We start from the raw sequence: 13512 nt of genomic DNA on the forward strand, positions 1-13512 counted from the left end.
AGTTCTTCTAGAAACAACAGAAAAACTCCACATTGTCCCTACACGGGAGCATATAGCTCTATTTTTTCATAGACCTTTATCCACGTATTCATTCTTTTAGGTGATATTTATTGAGCACTTATTCTGTCCTCATGAACTTTACATTCCAGCCAGGGAGAGTGGCATCATACAGCTAATTCTTCCATTTCTTATTCAATTTCAATTGTGATAAATGCTGTAATAAAGAGGTACAAGATGCTGTGAGTGTTTAGCATGTGACTCAGCCTGGGGGTCATGGAACCCTCAGAAAGACGAGGAACGGGAGGGGGAAGCAGAAGGAACTGTGAAGAATGAGGTCTTCAGAATACACAGAACATGGTGAGTTAGGTGATCTCAGCTACAGAAGAGAAGCCAAATTACACTGACGCTTATGAGCCAATTCTCTTTTCTCTCAAATGAGACATACCAAATCTTTCTGGAAATGTGTGCTTGCAAGTGACAGAATGCCTAACCCAGACGGACCTAAGGTAAAAATGGAATTTATCAGCTTGCATGAGAGAGATGAGTCCGGAGTAGCACCTGCCAAACTGGACCTAGGGGTCCAAACAATGTCATCAGACCTCAGTGTCATCATCACTTCCTGTCTCTGCTTTCTCATTCTTCACAGGCTTCCCACACTCACTGAGAGATATTTATGTTTACATATTCCCAGGTTCAAGTCCAGGAGAATAGAGAAATGCCTCATATGTAGCAGTTGCAGAGACAGTCTCAGTGCATCTTATTGGTTCTGACAAGGTCATATGCTCATCTCTGAACCAATCATAGTGGCCAGAGACATGGAATGCTGTGATTGGCTGAGCCAGAGCCAGAGTTGAGGTCCACACATGGAGTTATGGATGGTTTCTCAGGAGGCTATACTTTATAGAAGGATGAAGGAATTCTGGGCAGCATTAACTACAGATGTCTGGTGTTGATTTCTTAAATGCTGTGTGCTTTAGTTTTCAACCTTGTTCTGCTCCAGTAAAATTGAATTTTTTGAAAAGAATTATAAACTGGAGATAAATAAATCTGTGCAAGGAAAATAACTCTGAGGCCACAGAATTCCAAGGAACTGAGCTCGTTGAAATTCTATGCCCCAGAGTACAATATTTATTCCACAAATGTAGATATGGATACATTCTCACATAACTGCTGTTACTTTCACCTCCCTAATTCTGAAGCCGGGAAAGTCTGCCTGGAATCTTTTCCCTCTGATGACAGCTAATAAGGCTGCATAAATAACTGCAGATATATTCCTCTACATGTGGAAAATTGCATACAATACTAATAGCATTCGTTTCTTGGGTCATTAGATTCTTTCAACTGAATCTCCTGGACCTTTTACCATTTCCAATTCAGAAACATCATAATAGAAAGACCAGGTGTGAAAGAAAGGCTGGCCATGAAAGGTTCTGAAGGCCTCCTATATTCCTAAAACTACCTTATAATTTTGGATATGAAGGTACAGGACTGTAAAACTCTCTCTTCCTTGACTGCTAAGGATGAGTCACTTGATCTTGCAAGCCAGGCCTGCAAGAGGCAGACTGATTTTACTTCACTAGCCAACTCTGGTCCGTTGGTAGTGGCTGAATGGGGTACCATGCTGAGAAGAATTCTGAGACCATATCCAAGCTTCAGGGAAAAGAGTACTATAATTAATTAGTTCTGTCTGCCATGAGTGTAGTTATAAAAGGAATGGCAAATGTGCTACCTGTGTGCAAGTCCTAAGCTACAAAGGTTTCCAGTTTCTTTTATGTTCCATATGCATTTCTTCTATATCCATGAGACAGGTTGAAGAAAATGATTCTTGACCTGTCAAAAGTATGAGAGTCACTGCCAGAGCCAGAACTGGGGTGAGGTGAGTGAGGCACATGAAGTGCAGAATTTAAGGAAGCACTCACTCGTGAGGTCAAGCAAGTTCAGGGTCACGACTTACAGGACCCTGAGAGTGAGTGTTCCCTAAATTTTGTTTTCACCTCGTTCACCCTAATCCTGGCCCTGATCACTGCATTCTCTATGAGACTCTAAACTCTATGGTTTATGTAAAAGAAAAGTGTGTAGAAAGGAGGGAAATGTTTGGGGAGGAGGGGAGAAAAAAAAATAGTAACTGCTGCATTGCCATAAAGATTTCATAAAGAAGACCTTCTCATTTGCAATTGTCATATGATATTATGGCCATTCACCTAAAAGCCAAGTCAGTCATAGCAAGTACTTCAGAGGGTCACTCAGCTGGTGAAACAAGGAGTCTAGTTAACTGTTCGTTGGCCTTTGGCTTTTAAAAACCACGACCCCTGCTGGACGTCCCTTAGGGTCCTTTCTCTAAAGCAACTCAACTATTGTTTACATTGAGGTAAGCGTCCTTCTGTATCTCCCAATAGTTAAAAAGAAAAGAAAATCTTGAGTTTCGAAGGCCAGTTGTTCTGTGCATTCTTTCAAAATGAGTGGCAGCCAAAGGCTCTTCTGGGTGGAATTACAGACCTTGTATGATCAGGGATGGTGAGGACCTTGGAGCCACGGCTTCCTCCTCCGTATGTTATGGGTTCCTGTGGTGCCTTTGTTAGTCAGATTCCCCTGTTCTCCTGGCTCATACTGTGATCTCTTTCAGAATATTTCTTCCAACGTGCTGGAGGAGTCTGCGGTCTCTGATGACACCCTGTCGCCGGACGAGGACGGGGTGTGCTCCGGCCGGTACTTCACCGAGAGCGGCCTGGTGGGCCTCCTGGAGCAGGCGGCCGAGCTCTTCAGCACGGTCAGTGCACACAGTTGTCCGGGCTTCCACAGTCAGCCTGAACTCTGGCGTCGGTGCCCTGAGTGCCGGTCTTAACGTCCAGCCAGTCCCACTTCATGATGACACCACGTGCAGGGGCGTGCAGGGCAGGGGAGGGGCTGGAGGGCTTTGACATATGTAGATCGCCTCAGCTCTCAGGGAGGCGGGAAGGCCCTTCGTCACTGCAGTATTCTGGTTTTCACTGCCTCAGCTCTCAGGGAGGCGGGAAGGCCCTTCCTCACTGCAGTATTCTGGTTTTCACTGCCTCAGCTCTCAGGGAGGCGGGAAGGCCCTTCGTCACTGCGGTATTCTGGTTTTCACTGCCTCAGCTCTCAGGGAGGCGGGAAGGCCCTTCATCACTGCAGTATTCTGGTTTTCACTGCACACTCATTGGCTGGGCAGCAGTTTCACAGTATTATTTCCATTTAACAGAGGTGGAAACTAAGCCACAAAGAGGGAAATGGCTTGCCCAGGGTTACACAATAAATCACGAGGCACGTTCCCACTCTCTTATTTTCCCTCTCTTTGAGAGAGGGACTCAGCTGACAGCTGAGTAATCCTCAGGGTCGTCACAGACCAGGGACAGCTCAGAGAAATGTGAGACTCCCCGCATTAACCTAATCTGGGTCTAAACACTCCTAATAAGAGAAAAATATAGAGAGATTAAAAATATATAGATTAAGTCATTGAGATTCAGGGCAGGGAAGAAAGTATGTTGTTCATTTTCATAGTTTCCCTACTCCCTCAAATTTTTTTAAAAAATAAATTTATTTTATTTATTTATTTTTGGCTGCACTGGGTCTTCATTGCTGCTCACGGGCTTTCTCTAGTTGCAGCAAGTGGGGGCTACTCTTCATCGTGGTGCGCGGCCTTCTCACTGCTGTGACTTCTCTTGTTGTGGAGCATGGACTGTAGGGCTTCGGTAGTTGTGGCTCGCGGGCTCAGAAGTTGTGGCTCGTAGGCTCAGCGGCCATGGCTCACGGGCCCAGCCGCTCCGCGGCATGTGGGATCTTCCCAGACCAGGGCTCGAACCCACGTCCCCTGCATTGGCAGGCGGGCTCTCAATCACTGCGCCACCAGGGAAGCCCTCCCTCAAATTTTAAGCCAAGCAGATATTTAATACTTCACTCTGTTTAGCTGATCCAGTTTTGTTTTCGTCTTGATATTTTTCTTTCTTCTCTACTTTTCATTCCCAAGTTTCCATCCTACAATCTATGTATTTTAATTATTATTTTGACTGGCTTCTCTTTTTCCAGCTTTCCCTTTCAGAATTCACATAAAGTCCAAGATACTCTTGTTTTTCCTGGAATTCTAGAAAACCAGGTAGTTAGACCCCTAACTCTTTTCAGGAATGCAATGAACACCTGGCTACAGGAGGACCCCTGGTGACATTTAAATATGCTAAAGCTGCCTTCCTGAATTGTTCTTAGTTCCTGCTGCCAGTCTCCTGTCCTATTTTTTTTCCCCAGGAAACCCCCTTTTCCAACTTAACATTATCAAATAGGACCATTTAGTGTGTCTAGTTCAGTTTGAATGCTACAGCCATCCCAGAGATGCTCAGACTTTATTCCTGCTCTATAAAATATTGTGGTGCCCCAATAAATCCATTCTCCAATGCCTAATGCACTCTGGTTGCTCTTTTAAGTTTCCAGTGGATTAAATTCTCTTTGATTTTTTTCTCCTCTTTCCAAGGGAGGACTGTACGAGACGGTCAATGAGGTCTACAAGCTGGTCATCCCCATCCTGGAAGCTCATCGAGACTTCCGGAAGCTGACCTCCACCCACGAGAAGCTGCAGAAGGCCTTTGACAGCATCATTAGCAAGGTAGCGGGGGCATCCTGGCTAACAGGTCCTATAATCTGGCGGCAGGTGACCCTGTCTCAGAGATGCTTAGCCCTCCTTCCTCTCTAGGGAGTGATTTACCTTAAGGGCATCATTACTGTAGCTCTCTCCTATCAAACGGAAGAGGGCTGAGAATAGACAGAGGACCATGATTCAAACCGTGAAAGAAGGCAGCTTGAATTCCTTTACAACCAGTAATGTGAAAATCTTAAATTCACTTAAGAGAAGTCCTAGAAATCTTTCATGGGATTTTTTTTTTTTTGCCATTATTTCCCAAGTTTATTCCATAAACATTAAAAAAACTTTTTAAAGGAGTGAATTCTGTTTGTATTAGCCACAGGAATAGAATGCTTTATAACCCAACAAGAGAAGACTCCTGCCCTCTCGTCTCAGTGGATCCTCATGAATTACATAACTAAGGAGAGCTTTTCTTATTTTGTTCATCAGGGTCATAAGAGAATGTTTGGAACCTACTTTCGAGTTGGTTTCTACGGATCCAGATTTGGGGACTTGGATGAGAAGGAATTCGTTTACAAAGAGCCTGCAATTACCAAGCTTCCTGAGATCTCTCATAGACTAGAGGTAAGCCAAGTGATTCTGGGTGATTGACATTGTGTGCTTTACACAAACAGGTTAGAGTGGGTCATTCCAACAAAACCAAGAGTCACGGATTCCTCGTTGATCCATATATAAAGTTTCCCCCATTGCTTGTACAATATCAAGATATTAGGTGAGATCATGAGGTAAAGCAAGATAATAATAGCTTTCCCCTAAGATTCTGTATATACTTTTCAAACTTTGTAAGTGTATATGGTGAATATTTATTTTCAGGAGCATCCACACTCAATCAATGTCACGTGCTTTCTTATAAACCTTTCCAAATTTTAGTAATAGTTGTTCAGCTTGAAGTGTATCATCTTGACTTTGAAGTCATTGGCCCAAATTATCAAATTACCCCTAGAAAATGCTGTGGGCATCCTTCTGGTGTCAGCAGACAGCACTTCCCACTTCTGACACAGAGATGCTTGACTAGAGGCCCGCTGTGACCTGGAACCAATGAACTCTCCCTGCTGACCCAGGAGCACCCCTCTTTGGATAATCAGAGTCAGTGTCCTATTACATGGGCTGGCAGCCCCAATCCAACCTGCTGTTTATATTTGATCCGTAACGTAGCAGAAGAGAGCAGCAAGTTCTTGGAGGAAAGGCTGGAGAAAAGGAGAAACAACATAGAGAAAAGTGAGAAAAAAGAAGCAGACGTTGAAAGGGCCAAGCACTAAGAGCGCAGGAGGAAAGTCAAGGGGTGCCCTCAAAACAAAACCGTCTCAGACCGAATAACTGGGCTCCCCTGAACTGCTGACAACAACCAGGGATTCACTTCTTTGCTTTCTTGCTATTGCTTTGAATTTATGCCCTTTCTTGGCTGTCAAACTTAAAACCCTTTCATTGTCCAATTGCTCCATCCGTGCCAAATGAGACAAGAGACTTTAATCCTTACTTGACCCAAAGAAGCCACGGCTCAGAGTGGTTGGGTGACTTGCCCAAAGTTGCTCAGCTCATGAGAGGAATTAGCAATTGACCCCAGGCCACTTGGTTCCCTAATATGTTTCCCCAGTTTAGTACTAGAAGCGTATATTTTATCTTCCTGTGTGCTGTGGTTTGTCCCATTATGGGAAGGCTGGTGACCTCTAAAACCCTAGGGTACAAAAGGCAAGAAATAAATAGTTCCATGCCCCTGGAGCGTCTTTAGGAAATATGATGATGTTGGTTGAATTAGATGTCAAGCATACAGTTTATAGGGAAGCATATATCAGTTTGCAATGCTGGACTTCCTTATGTTTTTATTTTTGTTTCAGGAAACGCTGAACTTGCCTCATTAGCTCAGAGGGACTTTCAGTAATCAAAGAGCATATTCTCCCTTACACTTGTTCCAAACGTATTCCACTTCTGAGAGACAAAGAGTTGCAATATATTAAAATAACCTTTATAATCTGTTGGTTTCTCTTGCCTAGGGATTTTATAGTCAATGTTTTGGTGCAGAATTTGTGGAAGTGATAAAAGACTCTGCTCCTGTGGACAAAACCAAGTTGGACCCTAACAAGGTATGGGAAAATTGCAAAAAACAGCCATCAGGCTCTGATTCCCTTTGTTCTACACCCAAAAACATAACATGACCTCCTCTGTCTGGACTCTTCAAGTCATTTCAGTGCAGCCAAATATTTTTTGTCTATGGTTTAACTACTATTTGGTTAGGTCTTAAAGAAACAATACTCAAAGGCAGGGATCATCATAGGAGCTACCAGTTATTAAACATCATCTGTGTGCCTGACACTGCATTAGACCCTTTACGTACACCATTTCATTTCATCCTCCTAAAGCCCTTTGAAATAAGTGTTGTTATTCCTATTTTACAGATGAGAAAAGAAAGGGTAAGCAACTTTCCAAGATCATGCAGGTGTCAGAACCAGTATTCAAACTCAGGGTCTGTCATCCTCAAACCTGCACTTTTTTTTTAAAGAAGATTCTTTTTTAAAAACAATTTATTTAATTTATTTATTTTGGGCTGTGTCGGGTCTTCATTGCTGCGCACGGGCTTTCTCTAGTTGCAGTGAGCGGGGGCTACTCTTCATTGCAGTGCGCGGGCTTCTCATTGTGGAGGCTTTTCTTGTTGTGGAGCACGGGCTCTAGGCGCATGGGCTTCGGTAGTTGTGGCTCGCAGGCTCTAGAGCACAGGCAGTTGTGGCCTACGGGCTTAGTTGCTCTGCGGCATGCGGGATCTTCCTGGACCAGGGCTGGAACCCGTGTCCCCTGCATTGGCAGGCGGATTCTTAACCACTGTGCCACCAGGGAAGTCCCAAATCTGCCCTTCTATTAAAACCTTGAATCCTCAATTTAAAATATGTTGAAAAGATACAAACTTCTCACTGACAGCATTTGGTGGAGGCCTTCTTTTCAGCCAAGTGCAGGGTCATTGTGCTGTTGGAGGAATGATGAAAAGGGCTTGGACTTTTCAAGTGAGGGTGTATTCTGTCTCACCCCCGGTTGGGTGTACTGCAATACAATTCTGATGCTCACCACCCAGAGTTAGGGTCAGACTCCACCAGTTACAGGCTCGTCCTGCAGGAGACTGCCCTAACTTCAGACACCAGCCTCAAGTGGGACCCCAGGCCGCTTGCACTTCTGACCAGACAAAAATATAAATTTGTGGGTTCCCATAGCATTTCTCAGTAGATAAACCACTAGAATGCCTCCCAGAACTCAGAAAAGGGCTACACTGATGATTATAGCTTCATGATAAAGGGTACACATAGGGCAAGATCTGGGATGTATCCCAGAGTTTCTATGCCCTCTCCTTGTGGAGTCCAGGCATGTCACCCTCCTGGCATGTCAATGTGTTCACCAACTGGGAAGGTCTACCAAGCCTTGGTGTCCAGGGTTTTTATTGGGGTCTCATTACGTAAGCATGATGGATTAAATCATCAACTACATTACTGAACTCAATCTCCAGCCCCCTCCTACCCCAGCAGCCAGGCTGGCCCAGAGTCTCAGATCTCTAATCAGAAGTTCATTCTTTTCGATGACCAGCCACCATCCTGAAGCCGTCTAGGGACCCACCATGAATTACCTCATGAGAATAACAAAGACACTTCTATCACTCAGAAAATTCCAAGGGTTTTTGAAGCTCTGTGCCAGGAAAGAAGGACAAATACCAGACACTTTTTTTTTTTTTTTTTTTTTTTTTTTTGCAGTACACGGGCCTGTCACTGCTGTGGCCTCTCCCGTTGTGGAGCGCAGGCTCAGCAGCCATGCCTCATGCGCCCAGCCGCTCCGTGGCACGTGGGATCTTCCCGGACCGGGGCACGAACCCGTGTCCCCTGCATCAGCAGGTGGACTCTCAACCACTGCGCCACCAGGGAAGCCCCGATACATTCTTTATTATACCACAGGTGATGCCTACCCACTCAGCCCAGCTCACAGACAGATATGCACATGAGAGAGCTTTCTAAGCTGCTGGAAATAATGCAAGTTCAAGGTATTTTTAAGGGCTGAGGGACAGAGGAGCAGTCATTATCTGGCAGGCCTATAAAATGAAGAGTTCAGACTCTTCTCTCAGTTCTGTCCTCCAAGATATTATGAAGATGATGCAAGTAGGGAGAAGTGCCCAAATCTAAGCGTTTGTTTTTCTACACATTTCAAAGGACTCACTCACTTCAGATACACTCCCTAATCTAGCCTGGAAGCAATAACTGTGGTAAGTAGCTGAGCTAAGCTTCACACAGAAATGTTTGACGTCTTTGAAAGACAGGATTGGCTGTGTGCCCACAGTGATCTGGGCACAGCACATGCCACATAGAGTTACCAGTGACATCCCTGATACGGTGCTCTTTTCCCCTCTGTTAAAACGCCCAAAGTTGGTTGTGAGAGTTTTAAATGAGAATCTGCAGCCAGAATTACAACCAGATTTCATCACACTCAATAGTGATTTATGGTCTGAGATCAGTGACCTCATCCATCCATTTCAGTGGGTGGGTATTGCAGTGACTATAGTCATTGTTATTCTTTTTTTTTAAATAAATGTATTTATTTTTGGCTGAGTTGGGTCCTCGTTGCTGTGCGCGGGCTTTCTCTACTTGCGGCAAGCAGGGGCCACTCCCCGCTGCGGCGCACAGGCCTCTCACCGCGGTGCCTTCTACCCTTGCGGAGCACAGGCTCCAGGCTCACCGGCTTCCATAGTTGTGGCACATGGGCTCAGCAGCCGTGGCTCACGGGTTCTAGAGCACAGGCCCAGCAGGTGTGGCGCTCGGGCCCAGCCGCTCTGCGGCATGTGGGATCTTCCCGGACCGGGGCACGAACCCGTGTCCCCTGCATTGGCAGGTGGACCCTCAACCACTGCACCACCAGGGAAGCCCAAGGCCCTCTTTCTAAATAAGTGCTCTTCTTCATAGTATGTGTGTGTGTGTTCGTGTGTATGTGTGTACGTATTTTTAATGAAATAGGTGCAGTAAAATTCACTTTTTTGGTGTTTATTTCTGTGAATTTTGACAAGCACGTGGAGCCACCACCAAAATCAGACATAGAAAAGTTCCGTCACCGCACAATATTTCCCCATATGCCTCTTTGTAGTCATTCCCTCCCTCTGTTTTCAGCCCCTGACAGTCACTAATCTGCATTCTGTCTTTGCAGTCTTGCTTTTCCCAGAATGCCACATAAATGGAGTGATACAGTAAATAAGTGGAAGCATAGAGCCTTCTGAGTCTGGCTTCTTTCACTTGGCACGATACATTTGCGATTCATCCATCTTGTAGGGGTTCATTCCTTTTTATTGCTGAGTAGTATTCTGCTGTAAGGATGTACCACCGTCTGTTTATCCATTCCCCACTTGAGGGGCATTTGGGTTGTTCCTGTTTTTTGTCTATTGTGAATAATGCTGCTGTAGACATCTGTGTACAGGGTTTAGTGTAAACACAAGTCTTCATTTCTACTGGGCACGTGCACCAGAGTGGGATTGCTGGGTCATATGGTCAGTATAATTTAACTATATAAGAAACTGCGACCCGTTTCCTAAGGTGGCTGTACCACCGTACATTCCCGCCATCAGTGTGTGAACACTCCAGCTGCTCCCCATCCTTCTCAGCCCTTGGTGTTGTCAGTTGCTTTAGTTTGGCCATTCTAATACACCTGCAGTGGTCATAGTGGTTCTGAAAAGGAAAGCTTTGCTTCTTCTGAATAGCAGTTTGCAAACTCTCATACCAAGTTTCAGTTGGATCAGCAGCTCTGCTAGGAGGGGCAGCTTGTGGACCTGACTTCCCACGGGCGCACTCCCGTCCCTTCTCCCAGTCCCGTCTCTCATATCCCTGGGGTGGAGAGGAAGGATGGCCGATGGCTGATGTCTCGCCTGATGCTTTCAACTTCCGTGGCTTTTGTGAGCGCAGAGGGGTGGTGCTGCCCCTCTGTGTTCCGCGTGCCCCCCAGTGCATCCTGGGTGGAAGTTTGCAGACCAGCTCATCCCTTACCTTTCCCCCCTCAGGCCTACATACAGATCACTTTTGTGGAGCCCTACTTTGACGAGTATGAGATGAAAGACAGGCTAACCTACTTTGAGAAGAATTTCGACCTGCGGAGGTTTATGTACACCACCCCCTTCACCCTGGAGGGCCGGCCTCGGGGAGAACTGCACGAGCAGTACCGGAGGAACACTGTCCTGACCACCATGCACGCCTTCCCCTACATCAAGACCAGGATCAGCGTCATCCAGAAGGAGGAGGTAACGGCACTGGAGGGAATGGGCTCTGGACAGAGGCCACCCCTGAGGGAGTGGGCCTGGGTCACCTCCCAGGCTGACACACAAACCTCCTTCATGCTCCTTCATGGCAGACTCAGGTGCACATCTAAAAAGGGATGCCTTTGAAATATTATTTATGCTGGTTATCCTGTCACTCTCGTGGTGCCAGGGAATCCCATTTAGGCAGCTACATGTTTTATAGCACACTTTATATTTAAGTATTTTCTACTTTAAAGTTATATCTTTAACATAAATCTATGTATGCAATTATAATACTTACTATGTCTTTATATGTTAATGTTAAATTTACATGAAATATCAAAGTTTACAATATTTTTTATTAGATTTTTATATATTTAAAAGCTTACATGTGATTCAGGCAACGTTCTGTTGTTCATTGTCAGAGGCAGGAACAGCAAGTGAGTAGCCCCAAGGAGTCTGTGTTGAGCTGGAAGAGGGCACCATGCCAGTCAGACAGGAGACCAGTTGTCTTCTAGTCCCAGCATCCTCCTGTGACGTTGCACAAGGCTCTTATCTTCATTCAGTTTCCTTATCTAAATGTTGATACAGGGAAGACCTCTTTCTTTTTTCTGGTTCCATGTGTAGCAGAAGTCTTCAAGTTCATTGTAATGGCACTGATGGAGAAAGTCTCTCAAGCTACAAAACTGCTCAAAATTAGACACACTGTAAACATTTTACTTTACAGTATATACATGTGCACTTATTTGTCATTCATTTTGTGTAGAGCCACAGCCTTGTCTGTGATTTAGGGTTGGCTGATCACGATTCAGCACTGTCTTTCTTGTATAAACCATATGCAATGTCCACCCATATGCAATGTCCAGGATGTTCAGTTTGGGTTTCTGTAAAGCAGAGTGAGAGCTTAAAGATCCTTGTTAAACAATATAAGAGCAGAATGCTTCTGGATTTTTATGATTTTTTTTTCCCCTTGCCTTTTACCATTGTCTTGTGCACACCTAATAAGACAGGAATCTTTTTTTTTTTTTTTTTTTTTATCGCAGTACCTGGGCCTCTCAGTGTTGTGGCCCCTCCTGTTGCGGAGCACAGGCTCCGGACGCGCAGGCTCAGCGGCCATGGCTCACGGGCCCAGCCGCTCCGCGGCATGTGGGATCTTCCCAGACCGCAGTACGAACCCGTGTCCCCTGCATCGGCAGGCGGACTCTCAACCACTGCGCCACCAGGGAAGCCCCAACAGGAATCTTTTATAGCAACTTGCTTTCATAACATCTTGCCCAAGCATTAGCTTGGTTTTCATAGAAACAACTCTTCTTCTTTCCACAGCCATAGTTCACCAGTTTATGCATTATTGAATTAGATTAGCTCATTAAAATAACAAGTGTAACAGGCATAAGCAAGTTGGTAAACAAACACTGATGAGTTGTGGTGAATACACACCTCCCTGGCAGGAGCACGGGGGCTGAGGTTACTGGAGAGCCACCCACCAGCTCAGGTGTTCAGCAACCACATCAGAGAGTGGTTTTCACAGAGGGCAAAGGAAGCCAGAACTGATGACTCAGCTGAGAGAAGGTTTGCTTAGAAGGCATCTGCTGTATTTCTTACTGTTGTAGACTCTTAAGCACTAGGACATGTCAGCACAGCACAGAAATAAACTCACGGTCCCAGTAAGAGTCCTCACAATTTTTCTGGGCCATTTGTAGTTCCCTAAGAACCTCAGTGTGTTAGCTTGTTAGAGCTGTTGTAACCAAGTACCACAGACTGGGTGGCTTCAACAACAGAAATTTCTTGTTTTATAGTTCCAGAGGCCAGAAGTCAAAAATCAAGGTGTTGGCAGGGTTGGTTCCTTCTGAAAGACGTGAGGGAAGGATCTATTCCAGGCCTCTTTCCTTGGCTTGTAGATGGCTGCCTTCTCCCTGTGTTTCTTCACGTCGTCTTCCCTCTGTGCATGTCCCTATGTCCAGATTTCCTCTTCTTGTAGGGACATATAGGTCATATTGGATGAGGGCCCATCCTAATGACCCCCTTTGAACTTGGTTACCTCTATAAAGACCCTGTCTCAAATAAAGTCACATTCCGAGGTACTGGGGTTTAGGAATTAAATACTTGAATTTGGAGGGGACATGACTCCATCAATAAAATTCAGAAAAGGTCATACTCCAAGCCAACAGAGCTTAGCAACTAGCAGATTGACCCTTAAGAGAATTCTCTTTACTAAGAATTCACCTTCAGGGTGAGTTAGAAAAGGCACACATGATGCCAATATCGTGTGTTATGGTGGAGAAGAAAATCTTGAATGCTGTGCTTCTAATAGCTTTCCCAATTATAAGTCAAGTAACTTCTTCCGCAATAGGAAAGGAAACCTAACAGTGTAGAAAAAAACATGGATTTTGAATGTGAACATTATTGTGGTCAAAATCTGACCTCCCCACTTACGACTTGTGTCATTTACTTAACCTTACAAATCCCTCTTTGACTGCAAGGTGGAGAGAATAGGAAGTTGTTTAAAGAAGTAAATCATAAATGCATGTAAAATTCCTGGAACATAATAAGTCCTCAAGAAATGTTAGGCTCTTCCTTCCTCTTAACCTGTCCTGATTATTCTAAATTTTTCTGAAAGCCTTCTTAG

The 13512-nt window shown here is 45.0% G+C and overlaps 1 protein-coding gene across 1 annotated transcript in view; it reads left to right on the forward strand.

Annotated features, from left to right (window-relative positions):
• The window catches only part of DOCK8 (dedicator of cytokinesis 8), a 221854-nt gene that overhangs the window by 196180 nt on the left and 12162 nt on the right, over positions 1 to 13512 (forward strand). Inside the window, exons 40-44 of the mRNA XM_067744237.1 lie at positions 2624 to 2767; positions 4478 to 4609; positions 5075 to 5209; positions 6637 to 6726; positions 10653 to 10889. Coding sequence (XP_067600338.1) covers positions 2624 to 2767; positions 4478 to 4609; positions 5075 to 5209; positions 6637 to 6726; positions 10653 to 10889 — 738 coding nt within the window. The remainder of the gene's footprint in view (positions 1 to 2623; positions 2768 to 4477; positions 4610 to 5074; positions 5210 to 6636; positions 6727 to 10652; positions 10890 to 13512) is intronic.

This window comes from Pseudorca crassidens, chromosome 7 (assembly GCF_039906515.1).
Source record: "Pseudorca crassidens isolate mPseCra1 chromosome 7, mPseCra1.hap1, whole genome shotgun sequence".
Lineage (NCBI taxonomy): Eukaryota > Metazoa > Chordata > Mammalia > Artiodactyla > Delphinidae > Pseudorca > Pseudorca crassidens.